Here is a 21196-nt window from a genome sequence, read left to right on the forward strand (position 1 = left end):
GCAGCAGGAGCAGCAGGAGCAGCAGGAGCAGCAGGAGCAGCAGGAGCAGCAGGAGCAGCAGGAGGACACTGTTGGAGACTGCAGGCCTCCTCCTATGCACAGGCCCTCACTGAGATGCTGCTTCCAGAGGTGTGTGGTCAGGACTCAACATGCCCACATCTCTGCTGCTAAAGCCTGGAATCCATTCTCAATGCCTCATACCCAACAGACACTCTGTGCGACTGTATAGCATTCGCCACCACTGCCTGGTGACAGTGGTTCCTCCTGGCCAGGGGCTCCAATGAGCCAGGCATGCAGAAGCATCCATGCAGGAGTGGAGTTTTTAATCATTTAAGCCTTGCCTCCTGAGAAGCCTCACAGACCAAGGCTGCACTTCCTGCTTTCATCCACTGTGTCTTGGAGGCTTCCTACATGGCTCACCCCATAGACAGGAAAATCTTTACTTGGTACCATTGCTATAATGTGGTTCCTGCTCTGGGTGCTGATCACCCCAGAAAACCCTCCAAATCCCCAACTTCATTCTGATCGCCTGGCCTCCATCATTCTCCCAAACGTCATGTCCAACACTGTGCAGGTCAGAGACGCAGGAGCCCATCCCTAGGTGTAAACTCGTGCTTACAACAGAAATGAGTACAGACATCCCTAGAGACGACCACACAAGAATACAGCAGCAGCATCGCAGTACTGCTGGGCCGGGAGCCACCCACATGCCTGCCAACAGTTGACCGCACAGGAGAGCTGCCATGTTCACAGAGCCGACTATGACACAACAGGGGGAATAAACAAACGCAAGCAACACACCACTGCACAGACAAACCCCACAGACAATACAAAGAAGAAAGACAAAGGAGCATTGGCTATAAGATGTAATTTACATAAAGTTTCAGGACAGAAAAACTAAGCTGTGGTTACAGAAGTCAAACAGGAGGGGACACTGAAGAAACTGACCCAGTGTTCTATTTGACCCAGGCAAACTGGACCAATAGGAGACGTTGCTTTTCTTTAGGTGTCCTACAACCTCTTGCTTAGCTATCTGGTGCTGTCCCAGGTCCTCTCGTGGGACCCAATCACAGATTATCTCTGAAGATTAGTCTATCCCAGGACCACCATTACTCAGAGCCACTAGCTTTTGTGGAAAGGGGCACGTTCCATATGTACTTGGGCAGTACTGATGAAACATAGAGGAGGGACCACAGCCCCGCCACAAAGTTGGTGTGTGAGGAGCCATGCACCCTGCCACAAAGCTGGTGTGTGATGACCTGCTTTCAGCTACAGCATGACCTGTGCTGTAATACAGAGCCCAGCATGACCTGGACTTTGATTTGGGCAGCGCAGTAGCACCAATGTAAAGGCACTGCCACTGTGCTTCAGGAAATGCCCTGTGTGAGAAGAAACAATGGCTATGATGTTGCTAGGTAACAGGGTTTTTTTACTACGATCTTATGTGCCCGGTGTGGTACATGTAGTCTGCTGTTGACTGAAACTTCACTATGTAGCTCATGATTGTCTATGTACACATACCACACACATTGTACATGTAGATACCACACATATCACACACATACATACCATGCACACCATATATATATACACCATGCATATACACATCACATGTATCATACACACACACACTCTCTCTCTCTATATATAGGCTATACATATATAAACCACATATTCCAAACATATACCATATATATATATATCATACTGGATAGTTTTATGTTAACCTGACACCAAGCTAAAGTCATCAGAGAGGAGGGAACCTTAAATGAAAAAAAATGCTTCCATAAGATCCAGATATAGGCAAGCCTGTAGGGCATTTTCTTAATTAGTGATAGAAGGGGGAGGGCCCGCCCATTGTGGGTGGGGCCATCCCTGAGCCGGAAGTCCTAGCTTCTATAAGAAAGCAGGCTGAGTAAGTAAGACCTGGGGAGCAAGCAAGCAAGCAAGCAAGCAGCATCCCTCCATGGCCTCTGCATTACCTCCTGCCTCCAGGTTCCTCCTCTGTTTGAATTCCTGCTTGATTGCCTTCAATGATGAATAGTGATGTGGAAATGTAAGTCAAATAAATCCTTTCCTCCTCAAGTTGCTTTTGGCTATGGAGTTTCATAATAGCCATAGTAACACTAACCAAGACATATATATATATATAAAACACAATATATCAATATATATATACACACCCCACACATATCATACATACTACATACCATACATATACACACTATGCATGCATATATACCATATATATACATATATATACATACCATATACACATACACACTATATACTATTCATATTCATGCCATATATATCATACATATATACCCCACATACTATAATACAGATACCACTTATACCATATATATACATATCACACACCATACATATACAGACCACACACAATATACATGACACACACTATACACTATTTATCACACACAACACATATTATGCATATACACACTATATATACACACATACCATACAAAAATATACTGCATATACCATATATATGCATACTGTGAACCATATATATTATACTACATACCATACACATATATACCACATACGACATACATATACATGACACATGTCATACATATACACACTACACATACACACATCACATATCATATGAATGCCCACCATATGTCATATATATACACACTACACACACCATACATAGATACGCGTCACATACATCATCTGTTCAGTTCTCTTAATGCCCACAGACATCAAAGAAGTGCAAAGTGGTGGAGGCTTCAGGCAGACTCCCTCAGCTACCTGACTTCTGCCTCCAGGTTCCTCCTCATACCAGGAGCCAGCTGCCCTACCCATGTGACCCCACAGAGAAGTGAATGTCACACTGGGGGCAGAGAGGAAGGAGCTCAGGGTTAGGCTCACCCCAGCACATCCTGATCCCACAATTCTTTAGGCTCCTGTTATGGGAGTCTCAGTTTCCCCATTGCCACATGGGTAACAGGAAGTGACTCTGTATGGCTTGGACTTCATCCTGTTTGTGGCAGCTCAGAGGTCACTCTGGGCTGAAGAATGCATGGGACTGGCTTCCTCTCTGCCACAGAGTACCCTTCCCGGACTCAGAAACACAGGGGAGCACTTCCTCCACAAAACCCTTCCAGCACAAGTAAGCATCCTCCCTCTGACGAGTCCAGCTCAACATTTCTGTGGTGTTGCAGCTCCCTGAGTAGCAGTGGCTCCAGACCTTCAGACACTGTGCACAACTGCAGTGCCTGCCTCCGAGTGGGAGCTGATCCCTTCCCAAGTGCTCCCCAGCACAGCCCCCCAGGGTGTTCCACAAAGACTAATCCGAGGGCTTTCAGATGCTAGTGTGCATCAGAATAGCTCTGGAGGGTAGTGCTGGTAGTTCAAATGTAGTCCATCTGGAGTGGTCCAGAACACACCTTTAGATACTAACCCTTACTCCTTTAGGGTCTGAAGGAACTGTAGAGGTGGGATAGTCAAAAAGACTCCTCATCAAACATTTGGACATGCTGAATTAGCAAATTATGAAAATGTCAACATGTAGCAGTTTATTAGGAGTCAGGGCATGGGGGAGTGTGTGAGGTGAGTAAGGTAGTGAGGCCCATGAACAGTGGATGGCCACAGGCTAGCTTTCTTTGAATACTCAGCCGGTGGCAAGTTGTGTTTATATATATATTGGGGATGAGAATTCCAGGCTGTGCACTTGGAGATTGGGCAGAACCTGGCTGAACAGGGCACAGGACATCAGGATTCTCCTATGACCAGGAATGTTGAAAGTAATGCTCTAACTGGAGAATTGGGGGTGTGCCTATTGGATTCACCCAGCATCTCTGTTGCATGAAGAATGGGGAACCCCTCAGACCCAACCCTGGCCCCGGATGCCCATGAGTGTTGTGGCATCAGAAGCTTGGCTGAACAGACCCTGGTTCCAGGCACTACAGAGAAACATGTGGTGCAGTCTGGTGACTCAGCAGCCCATAGGCTTTCCGTCTCAGCCCACTCTGCTCTTTATGCAGAATGCGGCCACACTGGATTGTCTCACTTCTCAGGCCAAGTTCCCAGGGATTAACTTGAGAGCCCCGTCCCCTGCCTGCTTTGCAGCCCACACAATTGGATTAACAGAGGTCCTCGGTGGACTCAAGGTCCTGAAGCTGTAGTCCCTGCCCCTTACAGGGGTTTGGGGTGGGCTCAGAGGAATGAGAAGAATGGTTGGTTAGTGGTAGCACATCACTAAGAGCCTTGAGATGACAAGTCTGGTTAACCAAATGGCCAACTTAGGGGACACAGTAGCCAGGGACACCTTCAGCTGGCAAGGTGTTAGGGTGATAGAAAAGACAGAGTCCAGGCCTGAGCCTGCTCCATGGAGCCTCAGCCAAGTCACTGTAGCTCCATGGACACCATTTTCCCCGTGTCTCTAGAGCACGTGTAGACTAGACAGGCAATTCCTGATGGGGGTGGGGGAGAAGGCAGGCAGCTGGACAAAGGAGAAGTGCTGGTTGATGTCAGGTTTCATAGGCACAACACAAAATGTTCAGGAAGGAAGACCCCAAAGTTACCTCCTAGGTCAAATATGGAACCTTGCAGGGCCACTAAAGCTTTGCTGCTAAAGGCTTCAGGGTGACTTGAATGTGTTCCATCACGGACAATGTAGGGGACAATGTGGAGAGACATAAGGAGACAACCACTACATATCCACTGCTCCCCCACCCCGTGTGTATGTGTGTGTGTACGCACGCACTCATGTGCATATACACACATACACACCCGCACACCACACACACACAGCACTAAAATGGCAGTGTGAAAGGACCAGGCATATTCAATGCCTGGCAACAGAGATATCTTTGAGCCTGGAGAAGAACAGAGCAGAGATGGCCAAAGCAGAGAACAGAGCTGGGGTCAGGATAAGGAGCATCTACTCCTTTCACTTCGGAGTTTCTTGTCTCTCTGCCCATTTCTCTTTCTCCACTCAAAGGGCAGGGAGAGATGAAGACAGGCTGAAGCCCATGGTCAAGTTATTCCTCCTAGGTCAGCCCTCCCAGTTACCATCTGCCGACTCGCCACGGAGGCTTTAAGTGGGTTGTGCTAGCTGACTCCGCCCAGGCTGAGCCACATCACAAGCCACTCCTGGCTAGCTATCCATCGGGGCTTCACTGAAACAGTAGGTCCCACTATTGTCCCTGGTTCCCAGCTGTACCTCAACACCATCCCATCCTCCAGTATGCATCCTTGAATCAGGAAGCCTTGCTTAACTCCACCTGGGTCGGCATCTCTCCTAGTAGCACCAGACTCAAACCACGGAGAGCTGAGCAGGCAATGGAGACCATGCAGCCTGGGTCTACTTAAAGCAGGTGGGCAGAGGCCTGGCAGGGAGAGAGTGGGTGCCAAACCTCTTCCTGACTTTGAGACTTTCCATTTGCCATGGCCACTCTGAGAGGAGCATAATAATATCTCAGTGTGGGGTTAGCTTGCATGTTCCTAACAGCTAGCAATGCTGACTCTCCACAAAAGATTCTGAAGAAACAGAACTCTACACTTTAAAAAACCTAAGCTGTGTTTAAACGGCTATTTGAACTTGCGAGAAATAAACATTGGCATGGACTTGTAAGAAATAATACAGACTCCCGCTTCTCTCCATGGAGAAACACATAAAAGTATAACTCGGTGTCACCTTCAAGATACTGACACTGATACAGCCAGGGAACATGGCGTTGCCATCACTCAGGGCTCCTTCTGTGGCCTCTTTCTAGTCACACCAATTTCCATCTTACCTCTACTCCCTTAACACCTAGCAACAATGACATGCTCCTCACGTCCATAACATTACAGAAATGGAATCGTAGAGTGTGCAGCTGTAGGGAACTAGGTTTTTCCCACACAGCATGATCTGGAGACTCACCCAGGGTGTTGTCGTAGTCATAGCCACAGGCCACTTCCCACTGGTGAGCACCAGAGCACTGACTACTCACCCACTGAAGAAACAGTTGGGCTATGTCTTAGTTAGGGTTACTCTTGCTGTGATGAAACACCATGACCAAAAAGTTGGGAGAGGAAAAGGTTTATCCAGCTTACACAACCACAACAATTCACCGTCAAAGGAAGTCAGGGCAGGAACCTGGAGGCAGCTGCTGAAGTAGAGATCATGGAAGAACACTGCTTACTGGCTTGCTCAGTCTGTTGTCTTGCAGAACCCAGGACCAACAGCCCAGGGATGGAGCCATCCACAATGGGGTGGACCCTTGACCATCAATCACTGATTAAGACAATGCTTTATAGCCAGATCTTATGATGGCTTCCTTCTTTCAGATGACTCTAGCTCATGTCAAATTGACTAACCAGCACAGGGTTCTTTCAGTTTCCCACTCAGATAAAGCTGCTACAAACTTGAGGGCAGGTTTCTGTACAAATATAACCCTTCATTTTTTTCTGGGACAAACACCCAGGAGTACATGTGCAGGATCACACAGTTCTCAAAGGTTTCATTTTTTTTCTTTTAACGAAACCGACAAACATGCAGAATGCTATGTTTTATATTTCTCACCTGCTGCGTTCTCAACAGCTGTTAGGTGCAGGGATGTCTTATGGGTTGGTTTGCATTTCTCTGAGGGCTAGTGTCAGGGAGGATCCTCTGTGTGCTCAGTTCCTGTCTGAAGTTCCTCAGTAGAAATGTCTTTTCGTATATTTCAAGCCTTTCTCATGGGATAACTAATGAGTTCTGAGAGTTTCTTCTACACCCTACAAGTCCTTTGTCAGATGTGGGTTGTTCACACACACTCTCTCTGCCTATGGCTCACCCCTTCATCCTCTTTGTGTGATCTTTTCCAGGGCACAGATTTAATTTTGATGAAGGTTGACTTAGCATCTCAGGGTTGGCATTAATCACTGATCTTTGTCACTGTTCAGAATCTCCTGATTCTTGCTATGACAAATGGCTTCTGATGGAAATTAGGACGCTTTTGTGTTATGAGACGGAATTCTACTTCAAACTTTGTGTCAGCTAGCTTGCTGAGACACCAGCTCTGCCAGAGAGAGAGGTCAGTGGGTAGGAAGCCAAGCATTTATGCAAAGGAATGACGAAGAGGCTTCATCAGGAATGAGAGCCTCAGGTTCAAAGGCTGGGCTACATATAGTGCATAGCCAAATGGATAGTGCACCTACCTGGCCTGCAGCATGAGCCACCAAAGCAAGATCCTCTGAGCTCTTTTCTCAATGTGCTGATGGGTAAAAATGGTAGCTATGAAGCTAGGCATAGTGGCACATGCCTCTAACTCAGAAGGCTGAGGCGGGAAGATCGTGAGTTTTAGACCAGCCTGCTTATATAGTGATCCTAACTCAGAAAAAGGCAACTGCATCATCCAGCTGGGTTTCAGTGGGCTGTCTGAAGTTAACTAAGATTTGGGATTGCTTGTTACACAGCATCATGGCTGTACTGACTGACACAAGGCACTGACTTCACTCATATAGAACAACAGTGAAACACATAAGACATTGGTTGACAAGACTGGACAACAGTTCCAACATCTCAGCCTAGCAGACACCTCTGAGTTCATCATGCTCAGGCCTCTAGTTACTACTACCTGGCGTGAGACATCCTTGCTCGCTGTCTTGTCCCTCCCCCTACCCAGCACTCCAATACAATGCCCAGCTTCATGTTTGCTAATCTTCCCTTCTGCTTTCCCCCTTTCCAGCTACTGGAGCATTCTACTTGTTCCCAAGGGAAGGGATCAATTCTCATGTCCTTCCCAGAGACCCACAGGGCCATTCTTTAGCATGACTATAGATAGTTCCTGGGTCATGTCTGTTGGGGCAATTCAGGTACACATCTTGAGTCCACTTTGGATTAATGACTCTTTACAAGCAGGCGATGACACAGAAGGCTCCAGCAGCTATGCGTTGGCTAAGCATACAGTATTGCTCAGTAAGTACCAACTCCATGGAGAGCAAGAAACGAACATGGAGAGGATTTCTTCCTACTACACAGACACCTTTAAGGACAAAATCCTTATACTTAGGTATCAAGCATACTAACAACTCCTTAACAAACACATCCTGCCATTGCTGATATCAGCCAGATAAGAAGAAGGTTTTGTCTGCTCTTTGTCAGGGCCAGGGGACTAGAGTGTTTGATGTCCTTCTAGCTGCCATCTGCCATCCTTTGAGTCTGTCAGGGTTGTACCAGCTTGTATCTTGGCACAGAAACCCAGACTTATGCCAACTTCTTATTGGTAGAAGAGGTAAATAGAACAGTGTTATTCCAGTGTTATCTCAGGGCAAGCTCTTTCCTGCTCATATTGGGATGTCCTACACCACACCCATCATTCCAGAAAAAATGGGATTATGGGACATCAGCCATAGCCTGACATTATTTCTCACACTCCCCCAGATTTCCCAGGGCGTCAGGAACTGTCAACTATCTGATAAGAAGGTATGCCGATCAGGTTCCCAGCAATGATTCCATTGTTGTGAAAGCCAACTGCCAGGGGCCACCAAATCCTTGGGAAGTCCATCTCAAGGTCTAAACAGAAGCTCTGTTGCTTTTTATACTCTTATTCCCTTCCGTTGGCACATGAGAGCAGATGGAGCAGTCCCCTTCCAGGCTGCACATGCCCAAGGTCTCTGAATGCTCTGCCACTGGTCTCTCTTTTCAGGAGCTGTCCCTTCAGCTGTCACCATGTGTTTCTCCACTGCAGTGACAGCCAGGACATGTCCCATCATCTTCACTGAATGACTAGTGGTAGTGACCTCTTGGAAAGAAGAGGCAGGGTGGCAAACTGCCAGATATGGTTGAACCCAGTTTCTGGCAGCTGGTTGACTCATTTTTTTTCCTGATCTAGACTCCCTTCTTCCCACTTCATAGGATGCAGGCTACCCCTGACTTACCTGAAAGCATTTAGAGAGGGCAAGGTATCGTTTGGAATTAGTTGAAATAACCAAAGAATGAGAGTGTTGCCTGCTGTAGGGAAATGACTGCCTCACAGCGTGGCTGATCCCCACGGGTGCCACCCACCCCTAGGCTTCTGGTTCAGGGCCAGGCAATGCCATGCTTGCCTTGGCAAACCCACTCGACCTGCCCCATCCTCACCTGCTCCTGATGACCTCTGCATTCATGGTACCAGTGGCCCAGGTGTGACAGTCAGAGGAGCAGCTTGCTCTTAGCAGTAACTGTAAACTGGGTGTTTAGAGCAACCTCATTACCCTAACTGCAGAAAGCTCAGGCTCTGTGAGGTCTAAGGAAAGGGGTCTGCTGGGGCTGCCTGTATAGCTGAGCCTTGGCCAGTTCCAGGCAGGGTCAGCCCTGTTACTGAGCCCAGTGCCTGCAAGACCCCGTGGCAGGGGCTTGGGACACGGAGCCAGTGGCACACCTTTTCTTAGGGTTGCTTGGCTGAGAGGGCAGGAGGGGTACCAGGAACAGCTTGACAGTGACATGAATTAGTGTGAGGGTGTTTGCCTATATAGCAGAGTACAATATGGAAGAATTTGGGTGCACTAATGCAGGGCACCCAAATAATGTATCATGCCTAGCTGATACACCCCTCTTCACCAAAGCTCTAAGAGCAGGCAGGGCAGCCATAGGCTAGCTACCTGGGGCTTTCTTGTGATGGGCTCTAACCTCTCCCTAGAGGTCTTCTGTTGAGGTTTGGTCTGTTGCTATGTATTATAATGCTAAAGTCTGTACCAAAGATCTACCTCACTGATGAGGAGGTAGCCAGACCAATAGAAGGGTAGATTAGGGGTTACCCTCCCCACCCCAGTAATTGTCAAAGCCAAATAAAATAGCGATAGTCTGAGTCTTATTTGTTTGTAAGCTAGTCAGGGATAAGTTTAAATTGGTTGTACTACAGTCTTCTCTGGATGGCGGCTCCAAGAGGAGAGACAAGATTCTAGGGATGAGACCCAAGGCGGCACTCGTGCTGTGGGGGATGGAGATGGCAGGAGACAGCATGGATCATGGAAGAAAGCCATACCCAAGAATAGCAGACCAAGCAGAGAGGAGGCTGGAGCCAGCCTGACCTTGCTCAACAGCTAGATTGCTCTAAATACTTACCTGGGCTAGAGAAAGGAAGAAAGGAAGAAAGTGACTTCCATCCTCTGCTCTGTGTCACCCGTCTCCCAGTCTGTATCATGCCTTCCAAGGTGCTGGCACAAGGTGCTGCCATGCACTCTTGCCTCCCCATGCAGGGTACTGTGGCACCTGGCATCACCTCCATGGCTGAGTGTAGCCCACCCAACTCTCTATTGACTCAAGGTCATGTGTATCTGAGCTCAGAGTTCATCTCCACCTAGGTCTTGGCCTTCTCGATGAGGACAGGCCTTTGAAGAAGGGACTATGGCATTGGTGCGATCCAGAGCCCCACACCAGACCCTAACAACACTGTCTTGGCTCTGAGCAGTTTTCACAGCACCATGTGTGCCCCAACCCAATGCAGGCAAGCCCGGCCTTCCCCACACTCCAAACACAGTCAGTGCGAGCCTCCCACCCCAGTTTCAAGGTATAGGGCCATGCGGTTGTTCACTGTGTGTGCGTGTACACCAGTCTCCTGCTTCCTCCTTCTGAGATGATCAGAAGGGGACACGTCAGGTGGTAGCAACGCTGCTGCTCTTTCTACTAGCCATGTCAGCCACGTGGGAAGGCTAATGTTCAGACCATTGCTTCCAGCCCAGGCTCCTGCCTCACAGAGAGCCTGTGGCTCTGTTCTACCAGCCAAGAGAACAGTTTGATTTCTTCCCTATGTCCACTTGGACTTCATTCTGAAGAAACCTGCTCATCCCAGGAGACTGCCCAGTCCTTTCGCCAAACAGGGGACATAGCCAGCTGGACCTCACAGTGCATACAAGGTGCTTAGGCAGTGAAGAGCCACAGGTTACCTCACTGGGAGACAGTAATCCCACAACCCCGCCTCATCACATTCCCTAGTCCAATCCCTGCACCTACTCCAAGTGGATAAAGAACAGCTCGGAGGAGGCCAGGGTAGGAGATGAAGGGTAGGTGGGAGACAGGGGATGTGGGTGGGGGTTGGGGGTGGGAGATAGGAGGTGGGGTGGGAGATGGGGGGGAAGGAGATGAGGAATGGGAAATAGGGTGGGAATGAGAAATGGGGTGAGGTGGAAAATGGGGGATGGGGTGGAGGTGGGGGTGGGAGATGGGTGGGGGGTGGAGAATGCGGGGTGGGGGTAGGAGGTAGAGGGTGGGGGGTTGGAGATAGGGGTGGGGGTAAGGGGTGGGAGATGGGTGGGGGTGGAGAATGCAGGGTGGGGGTAGGAGGTAGAGGGTGGGGGTTGGAGATGGGGGTGGGGGTGAGGGGTGGGAGATGGGGGGGTGGGAGCAGGGCCGTCTTTAGCCTTTAGAGCGACAGGATGAGAAGGCAAAGGCAGAGGGAGGAGCCTCAGGAAAGGTGGTAAACATAAGAGAACAAAGGACCCTACCCTGGAAAATTCTAGAACTAGACATCTCCTGACCAAGAAACATGCAGCTCTTATTGTCTATCTCCCAGCCCCTGCTTGGAGCCACATCTAGGTCTATCTCTGCTAGAAGGGTCTGGGATGACAGCAGAAACTGGAGAGGGAGCCACTGAGCTGCAAAGCTTAGGCCAAGGTGAGTGAATGCCTCAGCCAGCAGACAGAGAGTCTCTTGGAAGTACGCGAGCTGCAATAGGGACGGTAGAAGCATAGACAAGAGACTTGGGTGCAAGGTACACAGTCTGGCCCGGACAAGGGCTCCTTTGTGTGCTCAGTTTACCCCTCTGCAAATGGGACAGGAGTACCAAAAAGGCGCCCAGGGGCCATGCAGGATCCTCTGGTCTCCATCTGAGGAGGAAGTATGTGGCCACTAAGTTTGTAGCAAAACAGAAACCAGAATCCAGGCTTCTGCCTCCACTCTGCCACAGAGCTGTATCTCCACAGTTTAATATACGGGAGTGGAAAGGTCATAATCAAATCAAATACTCTGTACAATCAACATGAAAATTTTAAAAAGAAACTGTTGATTAGTTTCATGTCAACTTGACACCATCTAGAGTCATTTGGGAGGAGGGACTCTTAATTGAGAGGACGCCTTCCTAAGATTTGCCTATAGGCAAGTCCGTTGAGCATTTTCTTGATTAGTGATCGATTGGGGGCAGTGCAGCCTATGGTGGGTGGTGCCAACCCTGGTCATGTAACCCTGAGTTGTATAAGAAGGAAGGCTGAGCAAGCCAACGAGCAGTGTCCCTTTACTGTTTCTGCCTTGGTTCCTGCCTCCAGGCTCCTGCCCTGCTCCAGTTCCTGCCCAATTTCCCTCAGTGATGATCTGTATATGGAAATGTAAGATGAAATAAACTCCTTCCTGCTCACGTTGCTTTTAGTCATGGTGTTTGTCACAGCAACAGAAACCCCAACTGAGAGGGAAACAATGACCCAAATATTATGAGAGCAAAGCATGAAGATAGCTGCCTCCCCCACGGCTTGGGGGAGACAAGGTGCAGCAAAGCCATGCACCCTAGGAATGATCCAGGACTAAGGGCATTAAGCATCTTCCCTTGGAACAGAATAGAGATGGGGCACATTGTGTTGTCTTTTATTCCCGCAGTGCTGGGGCGGGAGCTAGAGACCTGCCCACGCTAAGCAGATGCTGGACCACTGAGCTGCATCCCCAGCAATGGCTTAGTTCTAATTAGCACAAGGAACGAGGTGGGACCAAGCCAGTGAGCTAGGCACCGTGTCCCTGATACAACTATAGGATCCGTAGCTGGGGAGTCTGAGGTGGGGCTTGGTTGGGTCAAGTGGTTTCTTCAGCTCCTAACTTCATGGTTTTTCACAGGCAGGGACAAAGTATCATTGAAACCAGCTGAGAAGGTCGGACACCCAGGCGATTGGGACAGCTCTCCAGGATCAAGTTACTTTATTCCCTTCAGGCTGCACAGCCCCACATGACCTCTGGGAGGGCAACAAATGCTTGCAGTGTCAGAATACCTGGGGCAGGAGAGAGCCTCGAGTCCCAGGACAGCTGTGGACTGGGGACTCCAGACCTCTAAGCTCCTCCTCTACATGTTCTACTGGCCGGCCCTTCCGCAGACCCAGAAAAAGGGGATTCAAAGTACACCCTCAGGTTCAAAACTCCCAAGAAACCCAGTGCTTATGGGCCCATCAAGTCAGCACCCAGACTCCAGTTTACTCACCTGGTGCCACACACTATTCCAAAAGGACAAGTCACTGCATAAGGTGATCTCACCACCCCCCTCTGAGTGAACATCTAGGTTTTGCCAAACAGTGTATCATTACACAAAAGGCCACTGCCAATCCATATTCAGAGTCCACATGATGTGGTGGGGGCACTCCAAGGTGGCAAGGGATTTGAGGGAGGCTTCCTAGAGGCCTGTACTCTCCTGCACCCATCTTTCTGCTTGCTCCTAATCCCCATCATTTAGGAGTCACCCAAGGGTCAGCCCAGGGTCCCAGAAAAGCAAGGCGTGTGACAGCTTGCAGATGGAACATAGAGCTGGTTCCCTACCTGCTGCGGTGGGGCTCGCCCTCTGGAGAAGGAACAGCTACCATCCAGCTGCTCTCTGCAGTCAGCAGTCCACTGCAGACAGAAAGGAGGGGTTAGCAACAGCAGGACACAAGCTCACCCCCATTCTGCCTGCCTCCCAGCAGACTCATTAGGAAATCTGACTTGGCATTTTGATGGTAAACCCACTGCCGTGACCCATAGGTCCAAGGTGGTCCCTGGGTATATATGCCTGGGGAAGCCAAGTTCACAAAACGATGATGTTCCAACTACATCCTAAAGTCAGCCAAACATGACACTGAGTCACTCTGGACAATCAGTATCACCTCTGACCATCTGGCCAGGATCCAGCCGTGCTGGCTGTCCACGTTAAGGAACATGGCTAGAGCTAGAAGGCAGAAAGTGTGTGTAGCTCTTGAAGACCCAGCTTGGGAAGACTCCATAGATTTGGCATCATGGAGAAACTGCAGACAGCTATCAGAAGACTAGTGCAAGCTAAGGAATGTCCCAACATGTGGCTGACTACCTTCTATACAAGAGTCCCCAAAGTCTGTGATAGTGAGGCCCCTGGAGCTCATCCTCCATTTTCATTCACCTAGCATCTGCAAGGCTAGGGCCAAGGATCAGCATTGACAAACCCCCATGAGCTGCACTGGACACCACTGAAATGCATGTGTTCTCTCCCATGCTGGATCAATTTAATGGTCACAGCAATGCTGGGCAACTCTGTGAAGCTGTCCGGGACTATTGTCACCGCACACACATACCAAAGCAGGAAGACAGCCCCCTGCTGAGTGTGAATCAGCCACCAGGTAGTGTTAGACATTAATCAACCTCTCCAATTCCACCTCACACTGGCCTTAGCCTCCACTCTAAGTGGCATGCAAAACAGAAAGAGTGCAGCCTCAGTTAAAGCTGAGCAGGAGGGCTGCAGACCAGTGTAGGCACACTGGCTGAGGACAGTATGTCTAGGGCAGGAAAGACCTTCCACTGAGATAGACTAGGCCAAGTTGGAGTGTACTCCAGGGAAATGAAATGAAAGGCACAAAGATAAGCCATAGACCTGACTATACTTCCTGGAAGTCAGATTTAAAAAAAAAATTACTCTACACAATGTATGTTACATAATCTAATGCATCCAAAATATTATTACTTAAATAGATAATAAAAAAAGAAATAAGGTTGGACCCGTGTTTGTAATCCCATCATGAAGGAGGCTGAGGCAGGAGGATCCTAAGTTTGGGCTATGTAGTAAGAGAAACAAAATGGACATTAATTAGCTCTTTGACATTTGTGCTGGTTGGTTCTGTCAACCAGACACATACCTAGACATATCTGGGAAGATGGGATTTCAACTGAGAAATTGTGTCCATTAGACTGACCAGTAGGCAAGTCTGTGGGTCATTTTCGTGATTAGTGATTGATATAGACAGGCTGAGGTCACTGTGAGCAAGTGTGACCCACAGGCAGGTGGGTCTGGACTGTAAGAAAGCAAGCTGAGCAGGCTGTGGGTAGAAAGCCAGTAGCAGCCTTCTTCCATGACCTCTGTTTCAGTTTCAGACTCTAGGCGCCTGCCTTGAGTTCCTGGCCCGACCTGTTTGATGACAGACTGCAATGTGAAAGTATATACCAAATAAGGTGTTTTGTCACCACCACAGAAACCCCAAGACAACATTCTCTGAATAGCATTCTTTGCTTTGAAATCCATTCAGTAAATACTTCATATTGGGGGAGCCACATGTGGCTTGTCATTCTGTGTGGCCAGTCACTCTGCACTGGACAGAACAGTTCTGGAGAGATGGTAAGGCACCAGGGCCACTGCATACCCATCCCTGGTCTCTCTGTACTGCAGAGGTGGCCGCCTTCCAGGTTCCTGGGTGATCTAGACTCAGGCTGGGCTCCTAAGACAGGAAGAAGGGAGAAGCCAGGACATCCTTCCTCTCGACTTTTAAAGCCATAACTAGCACCAAGAGGGCATTCTTCACTGCTCCGGCTTCAACAGATAGGCTTGGACACACGGCTTTGACCCTGGCCACTAGCAAGACTACCTTCTTCCTTGGGTCTCATGTTAAGAGGTAGAAAAGGGGGGCTGTAAGTAGGTACTAATTTCTAGTAATTTAGCCTCTTAGGTCTTTTATACAGATAACCAGTTCCCAGAATTATATTCCATATGTTCAGAAAATGGTATTTTTTCCCCAAAAATTAACTAATTAAAAACGGAGAAGCCCCTCAGCCACCACTTTGATCACCTAAGATCAATACTACAGTGACACACAGCAGCAGCATGGGCCCCTGATACTTCATGCTGAGCAGGGAATAACACTTTCGAGGATTTTCATCCCTCAGTGACCAGTTTTAATGTGATCATGAAAAATACAAGACAACCCAGATAACTGACTTTCTCCAAAAATCACAGAGGAGTCACCAAAAAGTGTCAAGAGAGTAAAAGAAAAAGAAAACTCAAGGAAGTAGCACAGATTATAAAACAGGGTAACATACAAAGTAAATGTAAATCTGGATCTCAGAACTTAGGAAAGACATGGATCCCTGCGAATGTTTTCATTGTGATCATCACAACATGGTCATGGATACGCTCATGTCAGGGGAAGCTGGGTGATTGGGGACACCTGGAACTACTGCTGCACATTCCCCATGAGTCTAAAATAATTTCAAAAAAGGAAAAAGTAACATATATGAAGTCATACATAGATATACATTATGAATAAGTACATATACACATGTAAGTATGTGCATATAGACATTCAGGGAAGACATACACATATCCACATGCAATGTGTGTATGTATATAATGTTTAAAACACTATAAAAGCATGCCTTTGCTTTACATATTGGCACAACTCCTCTCCTGGGTGGAGTCCAGCTGAGGCTGTCAGGTCAGTACACCCCAGGCGTGTAGGGCGTGAAGCCGAGGGAACAGCCTCAGACCTAGAGGGCTGGCCAAGCCTCCTTGGGGGGACTAATGTGAGTGTTGACTCTGTGTGCAGAAAGTGTCAGTCATAGCTCCCCCTGCTGGATGTTTACAGCCTGAACACTGCTCCCCTACTGAGGTGGCTCTATTATGGTTATCTAAAGGCATCCCCTTGGTCCAGCTATATACTGTAATGTATATAATAATCCCACCTCTTTGTTCAGCAGTAATCTTGGCTCTCTATTCAATTCTATATAATAAACATGGTAAACTTCGGGGGGTGCTGAGGTTTCTCCATCTGAGAGCCCAGACCCCCTAACCCCAGGTTGTGTCTGTATGTCCATCTGTCTGTCATTCCTTCACTATCCTGGCCATAGCAGAATCCCTGGAGCCATGCAAAGACACAGCAAAGAAGGAAGGTGACTGTTAGCATCTCTCTTTCTAGGAATCCTAGACACTGGCTGGACAGCATGGATGTGACATCCCATAGAGTGGTGTCTTGCAGGTGAGTGCAGCTCCTGCTAGGGAAACACCACACATATCTATCTGTGTGGTAGCCTGCCACCTGGTGAGCTGGCCCAGGCTAGCAAGACAGCTCTGTTGTATCCACCGAGTCACTTCTGAGCGACTCCTAACAGATTGTCTGCCAGCGGCTGGCAGTATGGAAAGGGATGGGGGTGTCAGGCAGAAATGAGGAAGAGCATGATCCCCCAGGGGCTGGGAAGGGAAGGGTAGCCCATGAGCACACACTGAGGGTTTCCTAAAGAAGAGGGATCCAGAGCTTGGCAGAATCAAAACAGAGGCAAAGGGTGGATTGGATGTATACTATTGATATCAGGCCATGGACACCAGTACCATTTTCCCCATGGACAGAGTCAGGCAGCACCTCAGTAGAGTGGCTGGGGATGCAGACCTGGCCCAGTGAGTGGTGGATCAGGGTCAGGTTCCATGTTTCTTAGTAATGGTAAAGTTAGAAATGACGGATGGTATCTAGAGCTTGGGGCCAAGCAGCAGAAAGTGGGTGCTCCATGTAGGGGAAGGGGAGCACGGAGATGCAGCCTCTCGAACCATTGGATCCAGTGAATCTGACACAAGGCCTAGTAGGAAAGAGACAGTGGTTCTGCCTGAGCATTACCCTAACACCTGAGGGAGGCACCAAGCATGAACAATCACCTGATCACCCACTGGACTTGACGGACTCCTATTTGAATGGTCTAGCCACACAGAAGTCTGGGGTATTGTTTCCACAAGGCTCCCTGTTCACGGGGACACATGCCTCTGCCCTGTTCCTGGGGAATTCTCCTCCAAAACTCCTTCAGCCAATGGCTGGGTGCCAATCATAACATCTTCTTTCTTCTCATGTTACACCATGAATTGCCTGCTTCCTTTTGTCCCTCTGAGATGCTGCCTGGAAAGCTCTGGATAGACACCCCCACCTACCCAGACCTAGCTAAATCTGTTGGGGTGACTCTAGAGCAGAGTAGGCCCCCTCCTCTCAAACACTCAGTCACAAGCCTGAACTCCTGCACATGGGTCAACTGTTCTTCAGGGCAAATGGGCTCACATCTTGCACATCCCAACTACGAAGCCCCTCTGAGGGACTGAGGTGGCCTCCTTCTGGGAAAGGGCATCCAGTGAAAGAGCCAGGACATGTGCGGGAATGGTATATGTGGGAATAATGCACATCAGTATGCAACCGTGGCTTTAGGCCTTCCACATACCGCAATTCATATCTTAATTTAAAAATGTGGAATGAGTAGGACTAATGACTTGACAGACACTGGAATATAAATATGTATTCTGAACTCACAATGTTTGTCCCATCACTCCCTGCTCTTTACCGCACATGAAAAGATACTGCACAATTAAAGCTGTTACAGCCAGGTCATTCGAATCCCAGGATGTGCAACACTGTTTTAGCAACTTTGGGAAGGATGGGGTAGTCTACGTGGCAGTGAGCACTGGAGGAAGAGGAGGAGCAGGAGGAAGAGGAGGAAGAGGAAGGGGAGGAGGAAGAGGAGGAGCAAGAGGAACAGGAAGAGGAGGGTCAAGGCTTAGAGTAGGACAGCTGACAGTTAAGATACATATGCCCACTTTTCAGTGTTAAAAGCTTCCTCAGACTAGCCCCACCCAATATCGAAGCTGATGACCAGTAGGGTCAAGGCCCAAGTATTAGTTGTCTTCCTCTTTACTCTGACCATAGCTGACAAAGCAACTTGGGGAGGAAGGATTTGTTCTAGCTCATAGCTTTAGGGTGTGCAATCCGTCGCAGTGGAGTGCATGTATAGGCGCTAAGACTGGGGCTCTTCCCATCTCCGAGGACCAGGAAGCAGAGGGTGGACAGGAAGTGAGGTCAGGCTACTAAATCTCCAGGCCAGCCTTCAGTGAGCCACGTCCTCTGGCAAGTCTCCATCTTCTAATGATCCCATAACCTCCACACAGCAGGAGCTGGGGACCAAGTGTTCAAGCACTGGAGGATTCTGTGGAGGATATTTTACACTCAAACCATATGTTGACTTGGTAGAGGAACAAAATCTCTCTCACATACACACCCCCCCCACCACCACCAATTAGCACATAGTGAGAACTTAGCACGTGGCAAGTGTTCTTTTTTTAAAGAGCTCATGTAGTGAACACTGGCCTCAAACTACAGATCCTCCTAACTTCACCACCCAAGAGCTGGAGTCATAGCATGTGCCACCATACCTGAATGATACAATTAAGATTTTAAAACAGGAGTTAGGAGAGACTCATCAATACCACATAAGAAACTATTCTAGAGGTTTATTCCCAGGAATAAACTCTGGGAATAGTTCCAAGTTGACTAAAAGCCCTGAGACAGGTTCAAACCAAGTCAAAATTTAAAACTCCTGTAGAGGTCACAGGAGTCAAGAGAGGGAGGGAGTCAGTTGGAGGGCTACGCGCAGCATGCAGCATGTGTAGTCACGGACTAATCACAAGAACAATGATGCTTTCATGTAAATCAGGGCTTCTGTTAAACCTGTCAGCCCATTAACATTTGGTTCTCAAGCCCACTAGACGTTTTTATTTTCTTCATTTGGCACTGTGGAGCCTGGGGCACAGTAGGATTAAGCAACTTGTCTAGGATTATATCATCAAAAAAGTGACAGACTGAGCCAAGGGCATAGAAAGCCATTAGCTCTAAGAGCCTAGATAGTCAGACAGACAGGATAGATAGATAGGTAGATAGATAGATAGATAGACAGACAGACAGACAAAATGGCTGATTCTAAATGCAACGTACAGCTTTGGTTTCAGTGTTCTAACTAGATTTGGTTTTTCTGTTTGCTTTGCTATTGCTATGGACTGGATATGAAGTGTCTTCCTCAAACACTCAAGAGTTGAAGACTGGGCCCCCAACTGTGCTCTATTTGCTGAGAGGTAACTGGTTTCTGAGGCCCTGACCTGATGGATAATTGCCTGGTAGATTCACACTACAATGATAACATTGTATCTGTTAGAGGTGTGATCTGTTAGAGGAACTGACTCCCTAGGGGTGGAGCATGAGAAGATACCTTGTCCTGGTCTTCTCTCTCTGTCTCTGTCTCTGTCTCTCTCTCTGCTTCCTGGCTGCCAGGAAGACAGTAACCTTCCTCTGGTGACGCCTTCTGTTGTGATGCTCTCCCTCACTCCAGGCCTGGAAGCATGGAGCCAAGCAGCTACGGAACAGTCCTCTGGAAACACTTCCATCTTCCAGCTGCTTACGTCTTGCACTTTGCCACAGAGATGAAAGAGACTAACACAGTTATACAGATCACACAGGGAGAACTGGTATGTATGCATGGGCACGCCTGTTCTTCTCATTATTTCTTTAAAGCAATAAATGTATATATATTACACATTATATATTTGGAGGCAGAGTAAAATGTGCTGTATTAACAATCGAAATCATGGTATAAAGTATATGCATGATTTTTTTGTACTATAATTGGAATTTTGTGAACTTTTAAAATTATCTTGAAATTTAAAAAGATATGTGTGTGTGTGTGTGTGTGTGTGTGTGAGAGAGAGAGAGGGAGGAGGGAGAGAGGGAGGGAGGGAAGGAGGGAGGGAGAGAGAGAGAGAGAGAGAGAGAGAGAGAGAGAGAGACTGTCTGATTTAAGGTTTCTTTTTTTTTATTGGATGTTTTATTTACATTTCCTATGTTGTCCCCTTACCCCATCCCCCACCCACCCAGGAACCCCCAATCCCCTCACCCCTCCTCCTTCTTCTCTGTGGATGTAACCTCTATCTACCCCCCCCCACTCCCACCTCCCCACCCTCAAAATTCCCACCCCCTGGGGCATCCAGCCTTCATGCGGTCAAGATTCTCTTCTTCCACCTATGCCCAGCAGGGCCCTCCACTCTTACATATTCAACTGAAGCGCTGGATCCCTCCCTATGTGCTCCCAGGCTGGTGGTTTAGACCCTGGGAGCTGTGGTTGGTTGGTATTGTTGCTCTCCTCATGGTGCCATAAATCCTTTCAGCTCCTTCAGTCTTCACTCTAACTCCTCTATTGAGAACCCCATGATCAGTTCAATGGCTAGTTGTGAGCATCTGCCTCTGAGTATGTCAGACTCTTGAAGACCTCTGAGGAGATATCCATATCAGGCTCTTATCAGCATGCACTTCCTGACTTCCACATCAGCCTCTACCTTTGGTGATTGCACATGGGATAGATACTCAGGTGGAGTGGTCTTGAAACGGCCCCTCCTTCAGTTTCTGTCCCTCACTTTGTCTCCATATTTGCTCCCTTGAGTAATTTGTTGCTCCTTCT

General features: G+C 48.3%; 1 protein-coding gene across 1 annotated transcript in view; it reads right to left on the reverse strand.

The window, feature by feature from the left end:
* The window catches only part of Ctif (cap binding complex dependent translation initiation factor), a 203776-nt gene that overhangs the window by 171599 nt on the left and 10981 nt on the right, over positions 1-21196 (reverse strand). The window contains exon 2 of the mRNA XM_028783220.1: positions 13493-13564. Coding sequence (XP_028639053.1) covers positions 13493-13564 — 72 coding nt within the window. The remainder of the gene's footprint in view (positions 1-13492; positions 13565-21196) is intronic.

Source organism: Grammomys surdaster, unplaced genomic scaffold, assembly GCF_004785775.1.
Source record: "Grammomys surdaster isolate TR1022 unplaced genomic scaffold, NIH_TR_1.0 1036, whole genome shotgun sequence".
NCBI lineage: Eukaryota > Metazoa > Chordata > Mammalia > Rodentia > Muridae > Grammomys > Grammomys surdaster.